The sequence below is a fragment of the Bombina bombina genome, chromosome 6 (genome assembly GCF_027579735.1).
Source record: "Bombina bombina isolate aBomBom1 chromosome 6, aBomBom1.pri, whole genome shotgun sequence".
Lineage (NCBI taxonomy): Eukaryota > Metazoa > Chordata > Amphibia > Anura > Bombinatoridae > Bombina > Bombina bombina.
The window spans coordinates 183,591,066-183,610,470 of NC_069504.1; the positions used below are offsets into that span (position 1 = coordinate 183,591,066).

At 38.4% G+C, this 19,405-nt stretch overlaps 1 protein-coding gene across 1 annotated transcript in view; it reads right to left on the reverse strand.

The window, feature by feature from the left end:
* TES (testin LIM domain protein) overlaps window positions 1–19,405 on the reverse strand; it is a 143,196-nt gene that overhangs the window by 38,666 nt on the left and 85,125 nt on the right. The window contains exons 3-4 of the mRNA XM_053716694.1: window positions 10,588–10,840; window positions 4,960–5,295 (exon numbers count right to left, since the gene is read on the reverse strand). Coding sequence (XP_053572669.1) covers window positions 4,960–5,295; window positions 10,588–10,840 — 589 coding nt within the window. The remainder of the gene's footprint in view (window positions 1–4,959; window positions 5,296–10,587; window positions 10,841–19,405) is intronic.

Genomic DNA, 19,405 nt, shown 5'->3' on the forward strand with positions numbered 1-19,405 from the left:
TTGATCCAGATTGATCTGAGGAGATAAATTTGCATAGTCCCCATTCCACTGTCCGAGCATGCACAGCTGCAGTGGTCTGAGATAAAAATGAGCAAATGGAATGATGTCCATTGCCGCTACCATTAATCCAATTACCTCCATACACTGAGCCACTGATGGCCGGGGATTGGACTGAAGGACTCGGCAAGTATTTAGAATTTTTGATTTTCTGATCTCTGTCAGAAATATCTTCATGTCTATAGAGTCTATCAGAGTTCCCAAGAAGGGAACCCTTGTCCGTGGATGTAGTGAACTCTTTTCTAGGTTCACCTTCCATCCGTGAGTTCTCAGAAAGGACAACACTGTGTCTGTATGAGATTTCGTTAGATGATAAGTTGACGCCTGAATCAAAATATCGTCCAGATAAGGCGCCACTGCGATGCCCCGCGGTCTGAGAACCGCCAGAAGGGACCCTAGAACCTTTGTAAAGATCCTGGGTGCTGTGGCCAACCCGAAGGGAAGAGCCACAAACTGAAAATGTTTGTCCAGGAAGGCAAACCTTAGGAACTGATGACGATCCTTGTGGATAGGAATATGAAGGTATGCAACCTTCAAGTCCACGGTAATCATATATTGACCCTCCTGGATCATTGGTAAAATTGTTCGGATGGTCTCCATCTTGAAGGATGGAACTCTGAGAAACTTGTTTAGACTCTTGAGGTCTAAAATAGGTCTGAACGGTCCCTCTTTTTTGGGAACTACGAAAAGATTTGAGTAAAATCCCTGTTCTAATCTTGGAACGGGACGAATTACTCCCATAGTACTCTGGGAATTCTGATAGACTCTCTTACACCATGTAAGAACGCCTCTCTTTATCTGGTTTACAGACAATTGAGAAAGAAGAAATCTCCCCCTTGGGAGAAAATTTTTGAATTCCAGTTGATACCCGTTGGTCACGATTTCCAGTGCCCAGGGGTCCTGAACATCTCTTACCCAAGCCTGGGTAAAGAAGGAAAGTCTGCCCCCTACAAGATCCGGACCCAGATCGGGGGCCGCCCCTTCATGCTGTCTTTGTAGCAGCAGCGGGCTTCTTGGGTTGTTTACCTTTATTCCAAGCCTGGTTTGGACTCCAGAAGGACATGGATTGAGCAAAATTCCCTTCCTGCTTTGTGGAGGAAGAGGAAGCAGAGGGTACTCCTTTAAAATGTCAAAACAGACATCCTGAGGTAGGGCGTGACCTTTACCTCCAGTAATGTCAGAAATCATTTCCTTCAACTCAGGCCCGAATAGGGTCTTACCCTTGAAAGGAATAGCTAAGAGCTTAGATTTGGAAGACACATCAGCAGACAATGATTTTAACCATAACGCTCTATGCGCTAAAATGGCAAATCCTGCATTTTTCGCCGCCAATTTAGCAATTTGAAAGGCGGCATCTGTAATAAAAAAATTTAGCTAGCTTGAGAGCCCTAATTCTATCTAAAATGTCCTCTAAAGGGCTCTCAACCTTCAGAGACTCTTCTAGAGCATCAAACCAAAAGACTGCTGCAGTAGTAACTGGAACAATGCAAGCTGTTGGTTGTAAAAGGAAACCCTGATGAATAAATAATTTCTTTAGCAGACCCTCTAACTTCTTATTCATAGGGTCTTTGAAAGCACAACTGTCTTCAATAGGTATAGTTGTACGCTTAGCCAGGGTAGAAATAGCTCCCTCCACCTTAGGGACTGACTGCCAAGAATCCGAATGGTGTCTGATATGGGATACAATTTCTTGAAATTAGGAGGAGGAGAGAACGGTATACCCGGTCTGTCCCATTCCTTTTTTATAATTTCCGAAATTCTTTAGGAACCGGAAAAACATCAGTTTAAGTAGGTACCTCTAGATATTTGTCCATCTTACACAATTTCTCTGGAGGAATTACAATAGGGTCACAATCATCCAGAGTCGTTAAAACCTCCCAAAGTAACAGGCAGAGGTGTTCAAGCTTAAATTTAAAGGACATGACGTCCGAATCTGTCTGAGGTAACATACTTCCTGGGTCTGAAAGTTCTCCCTCAGACCCCTGTGAGGGTACATCGGAAATAGCCAATAAAGCATCAGAGGATTCAGTATTCACATTAATACCTGACCTACTGCGATTACCCTGTAACATTGGTAACTTAGATAACACTTCTGTAAGGGTAGTTGACATAACTGCAGCCATATCCTGCAGAGTAAAAGAATTAGACGCACTAGTGGTACTAAGCGTCGCTTGTGTGGGCGTTAAAGGTTGTGACACTTGGGGAGAATTATATGGCATATCTTGATTCTCTTCAGATTGAGAATCATCCTTAGGCACACTTTATTTATTTAAAATATGCTATTTACATTGTAAGGCCCTCTCAGTACAAGAGGTACACAAAGTAAGAGGGGGTTCCACAATGGCTTCTAAACACATAGAACAATTAGTTTCCTCAATGTCAGACATGTTGAACAGACTAGCAATAACCACAATAGTCGTAAAGCACCTTATTTATTGATTTAAACAACTTTTAAAAAAATGTGTACTGCGCATTTAAGAAATAAAAAGCACACAATTTTTTCACAAACTGCCTAAAACTTTAAAAAACGCTACACAATTAAATATAAAGATTCAATTGGCCCAAAAATTATTGCACCCTATAAGTAAAAGGTGAAATTACCCTCAAAGAGACATTTTAACCAAAAAAATATATCTTAACAGAAAAAAATGACCCCTGCACCTCGCCACAGCTCTGCTGTGGCGCCTACCTGCCCCCAGGGTACTGCAAAATGACTCAACAACGATAAACACAAGTTTAGGCCCCACCGGAGCTAATGCCTGCTGCCGTTTCAGTCAGAGTAAACTGCGCGTCATGGACGTCGTCCTAACAGTCTGAATAACCGCATGGGAAGCGGTTTGAAAATAAGCCATGTGGTCCCCTTATAATTCTTTAATAAAGCTTGCAGCCCTACTGACTTTTGTTGTTAATAAAGTATAAAATGTCAAGCTGCCTCTCCCAGTGTCAAGCCCCATACAGTGTTAAAGTCATATGTCAAAGCAAAATGAATAAACATAGGATTTTCAGTAACACCCTCAGTGTACAGGTCTACTGCTTACCCCTTCCCTTGCAGGGATAAAATGTCAGCAAGCTCTGATATACCAAGTCTCCTCAGAATAAAAGACTGAACATACTTCAATGCTGTTTGTAGCATGACACCGTTCTCCACACTGAAGATTTCTCTTGCACTACCTGATCTTAGTTAAATCTGCTAAGATCATCAACCTCAGGGCAGAAATCTTCTTCCATATCACCCTGAGGAAAATAGTACACACCGGTACCATTTAAAATAAAAAACTTCTTGATTGAAGAATCTAAAAATAACACCTCACTTTACCTCTTCCTATTACTAACACAGGCAAATAGAATGACTGGGGGTGGAGAGAAGAGAGGAGATATATATATATATATATATATATATATATAGCTCTGCTGTGGTGCTCTTTGCCACTTCCTGTTAGCAGGAGGTTAATATTCCACAAGTAAGGATGAAATCCGTGGACTCGTCGTATCTTGTAGAAGATACACTAACCCTAATAAATCTAAACTACCCATTGCCCCTAAAAGGTGCATTTGTATGGGCATTGCCCCCCCAAAAACCCTAATCTAAAAAAGCAAAACCCCACATTTTTAAAAAAAAAAAATCCTAACACTAATGGCCCAAATAGGTACTCATGGTTTCAGAAGTCTGGGGAAGGTGGTCTTCTTCCAGGCGAGTCCATCATCTTCATCCACAGCAAAGGCAGCGGTCTTCTCAGAAGTGGCGAACCTCTGCGGCAGTCATCGGCGGCGCTTCTCGGCGAAGGCGTGGAGGTTCCTCTTCAGGCGATCGTCTGCCGCACACTGAAGATAGAATTCAAGGTACCTTATTTATTGGGGTACCTTGAATTCCTATTGGCTGAAATTTTCAAAATCAGCCAATAGGATGAGAGCTACTGAAATTCTATTGGCTGATTTAAACAGCCTATAGAATTTCAGTAGCTCTAATCCTATTGGCTGTTTTGAAAAATTCAGCCAATAGGAATGCAAGGTACCCCAAATTGATTGCGGTACCTTGCATTCAATATTTAGTATACCACGGACATCGGATGAAGAGGAGCCTCCATGCCGCGAGGACCACCGCCAAGGATCGCCACATCTGGGAAGACTGTTCCGGACCTCCGCTCAGCGCCGCCTTCGCTGTGGATGAAGATCATAGACCCGTCTGGAAGAAGACCTTCTCCACCGGACTTCTGAAACCGTGAGTTCCTATTTGGGGCTTTAGTGTTATTTTTTTTTTTTTTTTTTTAAACTTTTTTTTTTTGGGGGGGGGGGGGGGTTGTTTTTTTAGATTAGGTTTTTTTTGGGGCAAATTGCAAAAAAGAGCTGAATGCCCATACAAATGCCCCTTTAGGGGAAATGGGTAGTTTAGGTTTATTAGTGTTAGTTTATTTAAATTTTGGGGGGTTTTACTGCAACATTTGTGTGTGGTTTATTAATATTAAGAACAATCAAATCAGAATTAGAAATGTCCATGCCTTAGAAAAATGTAAAATGCATTTTTTTCTTTGCAGCGTCAAATCAGGGTACGGTAGAATTGAATAACTGGCAAATACAATAGCACTTACTTTGGATTGACCTTGAAATTTGCCACAAAGTATTCTACTACTCATTTCAAATTCATTTTTGCCTCCCCTTATATCATGTAACTGCCATCAGCCAATCACAATATACATATTTTTGATAATGGAAATTTATTGAAAAGTTTTTTTTTTATCTGAATCATGAAACTTTAATTCTGACTTTATTGTTGCTCTAACACAACAATTCCAACTGTGAGCCAGCATGTATCTCCTGCTACATACACAGTGTCAGATAGTGAAAGTGTCTCATAATCTACATGTCATTTATCATTTAATTAACAGTGATGCAAACTGTACTTACATAGGAAGATGCTTTTGGAGCCCCGCCCTTGTCTGCTGCTCCACCTCTCACTGTGGCCAGAGTGCTCCGGTCACTATCGGGTTTAATTGCTCCTCCAGCTTGTTGCTCCACTTCATTGGGCAGTTTGATGTCTCCCACACCAAGGACATCATTTTTGTATTTCTTCACAAACTGCTCCATCTGTTTCACCTCATTTGGAGACAGTTCGTGGCATTTGGAAGGATCTTGATCATGAGCTGGCAGCTGCTTGGCCAACTGCTTCTTTCTGTACTGAGCTCCATCTGAACCAGTCACAGGCTGCTTGTCTTTTGGAATCAGCTCCATGTAACGCCTAGCCTAAATGCAACAGGGATTAGCACAATCAGCAATGGAATGTCATTTCTATGAGAAAATGGCCTAAAAAAACTCAAAGAAGAATTGTTGAAAAACATGAGGGAGTACACATTTAACCCTTTGTCTACCAGTGGGCCACAGTGCCGCAGGAAAGAAAAAAAAAAATCAGCAACCTTTTATATGGAAACATTAAAGGGCCATGATACCCAAATGTTGAAACACAAGAAAGTGACGCAGCATAGTTGTAAAAAGCTGACTAGAAAATATCACCTGAACATCTCTATGTAAAAAAGAAAGACATTGTACCTTAAAATGTCCTAAGTATTCACACCCCACTGTAAAAGGACTTTAAGCAGCAAATCAGTATGTCTGTCCCAGGACCTGCAAGGGAGCTTGCCTCATGCACACTCATGTTATCTCCCTATTCAGTTAAAAGATGTTTACTATGAAATCTCATGAGATCACAGTAAAACAGTTCATGACCTCAGCTCTGCTGATACCAATTGGCTGCTGTTCATTTCTTCCTTTTTTTTAACCTGCAGCTGGGCAGTAACTGAAGTATAACTGTTTACACAGCACTTACACTGGTGAGCTAAGGAAGTTGTGAGGTAAAATATCTTCCTTTTTTACATAGAGATTTTCAGGTAATATTTTCCTGTCAGCTTTTTACAGTTATGCTGCATTACTTTCAAGTGATTTAGCATATGATTATTATATCCCTTTAAAGGATCATTAAATACTGTAGAATTGCATAATTTATAAGTCCATAATAAAAAGACAATGCAATAGCACATACTTTAGATTTTTTTTTCTGAAAAATGTATATTTTCCTCCCATTACCAAGCGCCCATGTATCAGGTGACAGCGACCTGCCAGTGCCAATCACAGAGTAGTCTACACTGTAAACATGTGCACATGCTCAGTAAGAGCCGATACCTCAGAAAGTGTGCATATGAATAGACTATGCACAATTTGATAACAGAAGTAAATAAAGTCTCTTAAAACTGAATGCTCTTTCTGGATCATGAAATTTTAAATCTTGACTCAAAGAGACAGTCAACTAAAAAAAAAATATTGTTTAAAGATATAATCCCTTTATTACCCATTCCCCAGTTTTGAAAAGAAAACATTGCTATATTAATACACTTTTTACCTCTGTGATTACATTTTATCTAAGGCTCTTCCGACAGCCCCCTGATCACATGACTTTTTCCTTTATTATCCATTGAGGTGCATTTAAGCCAATTAGTGCAGTGTCTGCCACAACCCACTAGCGTTAGCACAATGTTATCTATATGGCCCACATGAACTAGCGGTCTCCTGTTGTGAAAAGCATGTGATAAGAGGCTGTCTTTAGTGGCTTAGAAACAGGCACAAATTTAGAGGTTTAAAGTGAAGGTAAACTTTGATGAATGAAAGCCCATTTTTTAACCCCTTAATGACCGACGACGTACGCCATACGTCCTAAGAAAAAATACAGTTAACGCCTGAGGACGTATGGCATATGTCGGTCTGGAAAGCAGCTGGAAGCGATCATGAGCGCTTCCAGCTGCTTTCCGGTTATTGCAGTGATGCCTCGATATCGAGGCATCCTGCAATAACCATTTTTACCCCTCCGGTGCAGAGAGCCACTCTGTGGCCCTCTCTGCACCGGACATCGATGGCCGCATTCTTTGGTGGGTGGGAGCCTGAAGTGGGAGGCGGGTGGGCGGCCATCGATGGGTTCTGAGTCTGAGAGGGGGCGGGATCGGGGGCGCGCACGGACAGCGGCGGGCGTGCATGGGGAGGGAGCGGGTGGGAACCGTTACACTACAGAAAAAAAAAAAAAAAAGTATTATAAGTGTGAGAAAGGGGGGAAGGAATGCCTAAAAGAAATAAACTAAGGGATCTGGGAGGGGGTGGGATTTGGTCTTCGGGGGGGGGGGGAGCTACACTACAGAAAAAAAAAAAAAAATACATCAATTATATTGAAAACCCAAGATGGCTCCCAAGAAGGTAGAGGGGGAGGTTAGAGAGGTATTTGGGGGGGGGGGTCAGGGAGGTTGGGGGCTAAGGGGGGAGACGACACAGCAGCATATGTAAATATGCAAAGAAAAAAAAGAAAGGAAAAAAAGGATACCTTTTATTTTAGTACTGGCAGACTTTCTGCCAGTACTTAAGATGGTGGGGACAATTGTGGGGTGGAGGAGGTAAGAGAGCTGTTTGGGAGGGATCAGGGGTCTGATGTGTCAGGTGGGAGGCTGATCTCTACACTAAAGCTAAAAATAACCCTGCAAGCTCCCAACAAGCTACCCAATTAACCCCTTCACTGCTAGCCATAATAGACCTGTGATGTGCAGCGAAATTTAGCGGCCTTCTAAATACCAAAAAGCAACAACAAAACCATATATGTCTGCTATTTCTGAACAAAGGGGATCCCAGAGCAGCATTTACAACCATTTGTGTCATAATTGCACAAGCTGTTTGTAAATAATTTCAGTGAGAAGCCTAAAGTTTGTGAAAAAGTTGACTATTTTTTTTTTATTTGATCGCATTTGGCGGTGAAATGGTGGCATGAAATATACCAAAATGGGCCTAGATCAATACTTTGGGTTGTGTACTACACTAAAGCTAAAATTACCTCAAAAATATCCCTACTTAACCCCTTCACTGCTGGGCATAATACACGTGTGGTGCGCAGTAGCATTTAGCGGCCTTCTAATTACCAAAAAGCAACAACAAAACCATATATGTCTGCTATTTCTGAACAAAGGGGATCCCAGAGCAGCATTTACAACCATTTGTGTCATAATTGCACAAGCTGTTTGTAAATAATTTCAGTGAGAAGCCTAAAGTTTGTGAAAAAGTTGACTATTTTTTTTTTATTTGATCGCATTTGGCGGTGAAATGGTGGCATGAAATATACCAAAATGGGCCTAGATCAATACTTTGGGTTGTGTACTACACTAAAGCTAAAATTACCTCAAAAATATCCCTACTTAACCCCTTCACTGCTGGGCATAATACACGTGTGGTGCGCAGTAGCATTTAGCGGCCTTCTAATTACCAAAAAGCAACGCCAAAGCCATATATGACTGCTATTTCTGAACAAAGGGGATCCTAGAGAAAAATTTACAACCATTTATGCCATAATTGCACAAGCTATTTGTAAATAATTTCAGTGAGAAACCTAAAGTTTGTGAAAAAATCTGTGAAAAAGTGAACGATTTTTTTTTTTATTTGATCGCATTTGGAGGTGAAATGGTGGCATGAAATATACTAAAATTGGCCTAGATCAATACTTTGGGATGTCTTCTAAAAAAATATATATACGTGTCAAGAGATATTCAGAGATTCCTGAAAGATAGTGTTTTAATGTAACTAGCGCTAATTTTGAAAAAAACTGGTTTGGAAATAGCAAAGTGCTACTTGTATTTATTGCCCTATAACTTGCAAAAAAAGAAAAGAACATGTTAACATAGGGTATTTCTAAACTCAGGACAAAAAAATTAGAAACTATTTAGCATGGGTGTTTTTGGTGGTTGTAGATGTGTAACAGATTTTGTGGGTCAAAGTTAGAAAAAGTGTGGTTTTTTTTTAATTTTTCCTCATATTTTATAATTAGTTATAGTAAATTATAAGATATGATGAAAATAATTGTATCTTTACAAAGTCCATTTAATGGCGAGAAAAACGGTATATAGTATGTGTGGATACAGTAAATGCGTAAGAGGAAAATTACAGCTAAACACAAACACCGCAAAGATGTAAAAATAGCCTTGGTCCCAAACTGACATAAAATGGAAAAGTGCTGTGGTCATTAAGGGGTTAAACTGAATAGGGAAATAAGATGAGTGTGCACAAAAGCTCACTCCCTTAGCTGTCCTGGGACAGACATACTGATTTGCTGCTTAGAAGTCCTTTACAATGGGATGTGGCTACTGAGGAACTTTTGAGGTAAAATATCTTTCTTTTTTACATAGAGATGTTCAGGTGATATTTTCTAGTCAGCTTTTTACAGTTATGCTGCATCACTTTCAAGTGTTTCAACATTTTGGTATCATGGCCCTTTAATATAACAATGTTGGTTGTGCAAAGCTGGGGAATAGGTATTCAAAAGGTATATCTTTTTAAACAATAACAATTTTTGTGTTGACTGTCCTTTTAAGTGTAGATGGATATGGAGATATATCAAACAGCGCCACAGTAAACACCCATGCAAGCTGTAACTCAGAATGGCGAAATCTCCCAACCAGATTTCGATGAGAAAATAAGATAAAATGCCAAAAGTCAGTGCTACAATATCCCTGTTGGGGGATAAGTTGCTTAAGATGGTGTCCATGATCAGTTAATAAATAAATAAATGAATGAATAAATGAGATGAAAAGTGGGTTATATAATATTCAATCAAATAAAATTCATATGTAAAATATTTAATGAGTCTACAAAGAATGAATATATAAAAGCACGTGATATATAAAAACAAATGGATATATAAAAACAATGGAAATTAGTAAATCAAACAATTGAATGAGTGCTAAGGAGATTGATCTATATGTTGTCATATTTACCTCTTCATATTGGACATAACACTCTTCATATTGGACACAACACTGGACTACTGCATCAGTATTAACATTCATTGGATCCATTGTGTTATATCATTATCACAGTTTATTTATTTTTTACTTTTTATGGTACATCAATATCATAGTTGATCTATCTCATCAAGTCTAGGACTACTAGGCAGATTTAGGATTATAGGCTCTAACAATTAGGAATATAGGCTAGGCAGATGCAACATATAGATAAATCTCCTTAGCACTCATTCAATTGTTTGATTTACTCATTTCCATTGTTTTTATATATCCATTTGTTTTTATATATCACATGCTTTTAAATATTCATTCTTTGTAGACTCATTAAATATTTTACATATGATTTTTATTTGATTGAATATTATATAACCCACTTTTCATCTCATTTAATCATTCGTTTATTTATTAACTGATCGTGGACACCATCTTAAGCAACTTATCCCCCAACAGGGATATTGTAGCGCTGACTTTTGGCATTTTATCTTATGTCCTTTTAAGTGTCCCTTTAAGTTATCAGAATTTCAAATTGTAAATAAATGCTAAAAAAAAAAAAAAAAAAAAAAAAAAGTGAGAAACAGGTCTATTCATTATGCTTTGTAGTCTGATGGCTAAGTATCTTTTCACCTACATTGTGTAGCAATAAAACTGTCAGTAACTAACCAAAGTCTCGGAGACAATAAAAAGTATTTTAAAGGATGGAATAATTTTGAGGTCTTACCAGCGTCTGATTTTGAACTGGAGGTGCCCATTCATAGCTCACTGTATTGATGGATACATCTTTCTTGGCAGCAATAGGGCTTGTAAGAATCATTACATTTCGTTTATAAGTGGGAATTCCATCCGTTTTCAGCTTTGCTATTAACGCAGTATATTTTGTATCCTCAAACAGTTTCCCTACTTTACGATCATCTTCGTTATTAGAAGCAACATCATGCTCCTCCTCGCCACATTTGCAATTTCTGCATATTTTTCTGGATATTGATAAAATAGAAATGATTACAACAAACTAATGTACCAACATTACAAATATTGGTCATATATTTTAGCAGTTAATGCTGAAAACCAACACACTCAGACTATGACCAATGCCAGTAAACTAATGGTACATACTGAGAATGTGCAGTTCAAACTAGTAAACTTGATGTGCCGACATTACAAATGTTGATCCTTTCACACATAAAAATTTTCATTTTTTTTTTCTTTCTTTCTTAAAATTAAATAAAGTATTCCTTGTGAAAAATCACTTAAACATCCTGATTAAAATCGTGTTTGTTTTAAAGCATAAACAACAACAGAAATCTATGCTAAACTGAGAAACAAATTTGGAATTTTACCTTGAAATGGAAGGCATTAGAAAATGTTTAATTTGGTTCAGATCTTATATAACAGTCAATATGGTAATGCTGATCACCTGATACAACAATATGCGTATGAAAATCAAACAATTAGTTTTTCCAGCTGCCATACACATACACTCACTATCTATCTATGTGAAAAATAGAGGGCACTCACAGGTCTTTTTATAGTTCATTCTTTATTCAATAAAAAATAACATACTTCAGGTCGATGTTTCGGCTCCACAATTGAGCCTTTTTCAAGACAATCTTAATTTGCGCGTGTGGCTTGTTTACATCCAGCATTTGGATAATGGTGATGTGAACAAGCCACACACACACAAACTAACATTGTCATGAAAAAGGCTCAATTGTGGAGCCGAAACGGTGACCTAAAATATGTTATTTTTTATTGAATAAATAAAGAATCAACTATAAAAAGATCTGTGAGTGCCCTCTATTTTTCATATGGATGCGTATAAAAAGAGTGATTGAGAGTCTTTCTAACATTAAAACCTCTTTAGGGCTGGGGACGATCTGGCTCAATAATATAGTTGGTCATGTAAAGTTAACTTTTTCCTTTAATTGCACAAATGTTATTAAGTGTTTTTTATGTAGTTATGTTATAATCTTAATGCTTGTGCCACAGTTAAAACAAGCCTAATGGGCTATCAGATTGTATAATATTTATTTTTTATTTTTTTGTAAATCAGTCAGCCCTGTTATTCTGCAGCCCAAGTCATCAATAGTACAGATTTTATTGCTTATGCAATTACATCACTTGGGGTATATGTGCTCAGACCACTATAAGGCCTTCCCTCGTGGCTCGCGGCCGAAGCTGCGGGAGGAGAGGAAAAAAAAACTTCTTGGTACTTGAACATACATTAGCCCCTAGTTATTAAGCTTAATAGTGAACACCCTTAATGTCTCCTAATCAGCTCTGTACACTCAAGTTACGCTAAGCTTTGCAGATCCCCTACAAGATGTCTCATGAGATACACTTCCCTCAAATAACCTTCTCTATTGTACAATCGTATTTCCTCATATTTTTTATTTATATTTTAGCACTTAAAACAAATATTGCCCCTTCCCCATGAATGAAGCAGGAGACCATTTGCATTTGAATTAATTTTACAATAGGCTGCCCAGTTTTGGTCTTCATTTTACAAATGTAACACTATCTGGTTTAAGAAGTTAAGTTCATGTTGTTGTTTTAGTATAATACCCCTATTTCCACTGCTTTCTCTTCTTTATGTAAACGAGGGCACATGAGTTGCCCAAATCACTTTAACAGGGGACAAAAAGAGGACTGTAGTCAAAGAAATGTATATTTTCTTACTTTATTTTGTTTATGTGCAATGATTGTACTATTGATGAAAATATTTTTTCTTATGTCACTAATATGTTTTTTATATACTACTCCTCAAAAAAAAAAAAAAAAAAGAGTGATTGAGGAGTCACCCAGGCGTTACAGAAAGAAGAAAGGTTGGAGGAGTGCAGAAGATATATAGAACATATGTACACACATATATATATATATATATATATATAATATATTTTTTATTTATATAATGCAGTGTTTCTCAACAGCCGGGCCGCGACGGCCCTGCTGGTGGGCCGCGACCCGACAAAATTTCGGACGGGCCTGTTAGAGTGCCACTGCACATGTTTGTATGCGCCACTGCGCATGTCTGTATGCGCTAGTGATGCACCGAAATGGAAATTCTGGACCGAAACCGAATCCGAAAATCCGGGATGCACTTGGCCAAAAACCGAAACGAATGCCGAAAATTTATTTTTTCAATTTTTTTTATTTTTTTTTGCATAATTAGAGCCAATAAAAAAAGCCCACACTTTTATTGAAAGTAACACACTAAAATTGGACAAAAATATCTTAACACAATAATATGCTACACAATAATTTTACCAAGAAAAAAAAAAAAAAACAGGCAAAAAATGCCATTTTCGGCCAAAATGTTTCTGCAACCAAAATTTTGGTGCATCCCTACTTAAAACAATTATAAATATCAATATACTGTATTATTCTTCATTTAGTTCTATGTAACAGAATCATATTTAACAGTTTTTTTTTTTACCAATTATCCAAATAAAGTATAGTCCTAGAAAACTCATTATATGCAGAACAGTAAGTCAAGTAATAAACTTACAGCAGCTCTAGGCTAGCATCAAATTTGAAACATGCTACACAATAATTTTACCGAAAATAACAGGCAAAAAAAAACGAAAAACGAAATAGCCAAAAATTCAATTTTCGGCCGAAACTTTCTGCGGCCGAAATTTCGGTGCATCCCTAGTATGCGCAGTGTGAACGGCTAGCGTAGCGGCGTGCAGAGCGGATCGGCTCACAGGTAGGGAACTCCACTGTCACCAATGTCAAATAATTATGGCCACTGACACTAACATGTATATTTAGGGCGGCCACTGGACACCAATATGTATGTGTACACTATATATATACACATACACACATATATATATATATATATATATATATATATATATATATATATATATATATATAACATAATTTATGTAAGAACTTACCTGATAAATTCATTTCTTTCATATTAACAAGAGTCCATGAGCTAGTGACGTATGGAATATACATTCCTACCAGGAGGGGCAAAGTTTCCCAAACCTTAAAATGCCTATAAATACACCCCTCACCACACCCACAAATCAGTTTAACGAATAGCCAAGAAGTGGGGTGATAAGAAAAAGTGCGAAGCATATAAAATAAGGAATTGGAATAATTGTGCTTTATACAAAAAAATCATAACCACCACAAAAAAGGGTGGGCCTCATGGACTCTTGTTAATATGAAAGAAATGAATTTATCAGGTAAGTTCTTACATAAATTATGTTTTCTTTCATGTAATTAACAAGAGTCCATGAGCTAGTGACGTATGGGATAATGACTACCCAAGATGTGGATCTTTCCACACAAGAGTCACTAGAGAGGGAGGGATAAAATAAAGACAGCCAATTCCTGCTGAAAATAATCCACACCCAAAATAAAGTTTAACAAAAAACATAAGCAGAAGATTCAAACTGAAACCGCTGCCTGAAGAACTTTCCTACCAAAAACTGCTTCAGAAGAAGAAAATACATCAAAATGGTAGAATTTAGTAAAAGTATGCAAAGAAGACCAAGTTGCTGCTTTGCAGATCTGGTCAACCGAAGCTTCATTCCTAAACGCCCAGGAAGTAGATACTGACCTAGTAGAATGAGCTGTAATTCTTTGAGGCGGAGTTTTACCCGACTCAACATAGGCAAGATGAATTAAAGATTTCAACCAAGATGCCAAAGAAATGGCAGAAGCTTTCTGGCCTTTCCTAGAACCGGAAAAGATAACAAATAGACTAGAAGTCTTACGGAAAGATTTCGTAGCTTCAACATAATATTTCAAAGCTCTAACAACATCCAAAGAATGCAATGATTTCTCCTTAGAATTCTTAGGATTAGGACATAATGAAGGAACCACAATTTCTCTACTAATGTTGTTGGAATTCACAACTTTAGGTAAAAATTCAAAAGAAGTTCGCAACACCGCCTTATCCTGATGAAAAATCAGAAAAGGAGACTCACACGAAAGAGCAGATAATTCAGAAACTCTTCTAGCAGAAGAGATGGCCAAAAGGAACAAAACTTTCCAAGAAAGTAATTTAATGTCCAATGAATGCATAGGTTCAAACGGAGGAGCTTGAAGAGCTCCCAGAACCAAATTCAAACTCCAAGGAGGAGAAATTGACTTAATGACAGGTTTTATACGAACCAAAGCTTGTACAAAACAATGAATATCAGGAAGAATAGCAATCTTTCTGTGAAAAAGAACAGAAAGAGCAGAGATTTGTCCTTTCAAAGAACTTGCGGACAAACCCTTATCCAAACCATCCTGACGAAATTGTAAAATTCTCGGTATTCTAAAAGAATGCCAAGAAAAATGATGAGAAAGACACCATGAAATATAAATCTTCCAGACTCTATAATATATCTCTCGAGATACAGATTTACGAGCCTGTAACATAGTATTAATCACGGAGTCAGAGAAACCTCTATGACCAAGAATCAAGCGTTCAATCTCCATACCTTTAAATTTAAGGATTTCAGATCCGGATGGAAAAAAGGACCTTGTGACAGAAGGTCTGGTCTTAACGGAAGAGTCCATGGCTGGCAAGATGCCATCCGGACAAGATCCGCATACCAAAACCTGTGAGGCCATGCCGGAGCTATTAGCAGAACAAACGAGCATTCCCTCAGAATCTTGGAGATTACTCTTGGAAGAAGAACTAGAGGCGGAAAGATATAGGCAGGATGATACTTCCAAGGAAGTGATAATGCATCCACTGCCTCCGCCTGAGGATCCCGGGATCTGGACAGATACCTGGGAAGTTTCTTGTTTAGATGAGAGGCCATCAGATCTATCTCTGGGAGCCCCCACAATTGAACAATCTGAAGAAATACCTCTGGGTGAAGAGACCATTCGCCCGGATGCAACGTTTGGCGACTGAGATAATCCGCTTCCCAATTGTCTACACCTGGGATATGAACCGCAGAGATTAGACAGGAGCTGGATTCCGCCCAAACCAAAATTCGAGATACTTCTTTCATAGCCAGAGGACTGTGAGTCCCTCCTTGATGATTGATGTATGCCACAGTTGTGACATTGTCTGTCTGAAAACAAATGAACGATTCTCTCTTCAGAAGAGGCCAAAACTGAAGAGCTCTGAAAATTGCACGGAGTTCCAAAATATTGATCGGTAATCTCACCTCCTGAGATTCCCAAACTCCTTGTGCCGTCAGAGATCCCCACACAGCTCCCCAACCTGTGAGACTTGCATCTGTTGAAATTACAGTCCAGGTCGGAAGAACAAAAGAAGCCCCCTGAATTAAACGATGGTGATTTGTCCACCACGTTAGAGAGTGTCGAACAATCGGTTTTAAAGATATTAATTGAGATATCTTCGTGTAATCCCTGCACCATTGGTTCAGCATACAGAGCTGAAGAGGTCGCATGTGAAAACGAGCAAAGGGGATCGCGTCCGATGCAGCAGTCATAAGACCTAGAATTTCCATGCATAAGGCTACCGAAGGGAATGATTGTGACTGAAGGTTTCGACAAGCTGTAATCAATTTTAGACGTCTCTTGTCTGTTAAAGACAGAGTCATGGACACTGAATCTATCTGGAAACCCAGAAAGGTTACCCTTGTTTGAGGAATCAAAGAACTTTTTGGTAAATTGATCCTCCAACCATGATCTTGAAGAAACAACACAAGTCGATTCGTATGAGACTCTGCTAAATGTAAAGACGGAGCAAGTACCAAGATATCGTCCAAATAAGGAAATACCACAATACCCTGTTCTCTGATTACAGACAGAAGAGCACCGAGAATCTTTGTGAAAATTCTTGGAGCTGTAGCAAGGCCAAACGGTAGAGCCACAAATTGGTAATGCTTGTCTAGAAAAGAGAATCTCAGGAACTGATAATGATCTGGATGAATCGGAATATGCAGATATGCATCCTGTAAATCTATTGTGGACATATAATTCCCTTGCTGAACAAAAGGCAATATAGTCCTTACAGTTACCATCTTGAACGTTGGTATCCTTACATAACGATTCAATAATTTTAGATCCAGAACTGGTCTGAAGGAATTCTCCTTCTTTGGTACAATGAAGAGATTTGAATAAAACCCCATCCCCTGTTCCGGAACTGGAACTGACATAATTACTCCAGCCAACTCTAGATCTGAAACACAATTCAGAAATGCTTGAGCTTTTACTGGATTTACTGGGACATGGGAAAGAAAAAATCTCTTTGCAGGAGGTCTCATCTTGAAACCAATTCTGTACCCTTCTGAAACAATGTTCTGAATCCAAAGATTGTGAACAGATTTGATCCAAATTTCTTTGAAAAAACGTAACCTGCCCCCTACCAGCTGAACTGGAATGAGGGCCGTACCTTCATGTGAACTTAGAAGCAGGCTTTGCCTTTCTAGCAGGCTTGGATTTATTCCAGACTGGAGATGGTTTCCAAACTGAAACTGCTCCTGAGGACGAAGGATCAGGCTTTTGTTCTTTGTTGAAACGAAAGGAACGAAAACGATTGTTAGCCCTGTTTTTACCTTTAGACTTTTTATCCTGTGGTAAAAAAGTTCCTTTCCCACCAGTAACAGTTGAAATAATAGAATCCAACTGAGAACCAAATAATTTGTTTCCCTGGAAAGAAATGGAAAGTAGAGTTGATTTAGAAGCCATATCAGCATTCCAAGTCTTAAGCCATAAAGCTCTTCTGGCTAAGATAGCCAGAGACATAAATCTAACATCAACTCTAATAATATCAAAAATGGCATCACAGATGAAATTATTAGCATGCTGGAGAAGAATAATAATATCATGAGAATCACGATTTGTTACTTGTTGCGCTAGAGTTTCCAACCAAAAAGTTGAAGCTGCAGCAACATCAGCCAATGATATAGCAGGTCTAAGAAGATTACCTGAACATAGATAAGCTTTTCTTAGAAAAGATTCAATTTTTCTATCTAAAGGATCCTTAAACGAGGTACCATCTGACGTAGGAATGGTAGTACGTTTAGCAAGGGTAGAAATAGCCCCATCAACTTTAGGGATTTTGTCCCAAAATTCTAACCTGTCAGGCGGAACAGGATATAATTGCTTAAAACGTTTAGAAGGAGTAAATGAATTACCCAATTTATCCCATTCCTTAGCAATTACTGCAGAAATAGCATTAGGAACAGGAAAGACTTCTGGAATAACCGCAGGAGCTTTAAAAACCTTATCCAAACGTATAGAATTAGTATCAAGAGGACTAGAATCCTCTATTTCTAAAGCAATTAGTACTTCTTTAAGTAAAGAGCGAATAAATTCCATCTTAAATAAATATGAAGATTTATCAGCATCAATCTCTGAGACAGAATCCTCTGAACTAGAAGAGTCCAAAGAATCAGAATGATGGTGTTCATTTAAAAATTCATCTGTAGAGAGAGAAGATTTAAAAGACTTTTTACGTTTACTAGAAGGAGAAATAACAGACAAAGCCTTCTTTATGGATTCAGAAACAAAATCTCTTATGTTATCAGGAACATTCTGCACCTTAGATGTTGAGGGAACTGCAACAGGCAATGGTACATCACTAAAGGAAATATTATCTGCTTTAACAAGTTTGTCATGACAATTATTACAAACAACAGCTGGAGAAATAGCTACCAAAAGTTTACAGCAGATACACTTAGCTTTGGTAGATCCAGCAGGCAGTGGTTTTCCTGTAGTATCTTCTGGCTCAGATGCAACGTGAGACATCTTGCAATATGTAAGAGAAAAAACAACATATAAAGCAAAATAAATCAAATTCCTTATAAGACAGTTTCAGGAATGGGAAAAAAATGCCAAACATCAAGCTTCTAGCAACCAGAAGCAAATGAAAATGAGACTGAAATAATGTGGAGACAAAAACGACGCCCATATTTTTTGGCGCCAAATAAGACGCCCACATTATTTGGCGCCTAAATGCTTTTGGCGCCAAAAATGACGCCACATCCGGAACGCCGACATCTTTGGCGCAAAATAACGTCAAAAAATGACGCAACTTCCGGCGACACGTATGACGCCGGAAACGGAAATGAATTTTTGCGCCAAAAAAATCCGCGCCAAAAATGACGCAATAAAATGAAGCATTTTCAGCCCCCGCGAGCCTAACAGCCCACAGGGAAAAAAGTCAAATTTTTGAGGTAAGACAAAATATGATAATTTAAAGCATAATCCCAAATATGAAACTGACTGTCTGGAAATAAGGAAAGTTGAACATTCTGAGTCAAGGCAAATAAATGTTTGAATACATATATTTAGAACTTTATAAATAAAGTGCCCAACCATAGCTTAGAGTGTCACAGAAAATAAGACTTACTTACCCCAGGACACTCATCTACATGTTTGTAGAAAGCCAAACCAGTACTGAAACGAGAATCAGTAGAGGAAATGGTAAATATAAGAGTATATCGTCGATCTGAAAAGGGAGGTAAGAGATGAATCTCTACGACCGATAACAGAGAACCTTATGAAATAGACCCCGTAGAAGGAGATCACTGCATTCAATAGGCAATACTCTCCTCACATCCCTCTGACATTCACTGCACGCTGAGAGGAAAAACCGGGCTCCAACT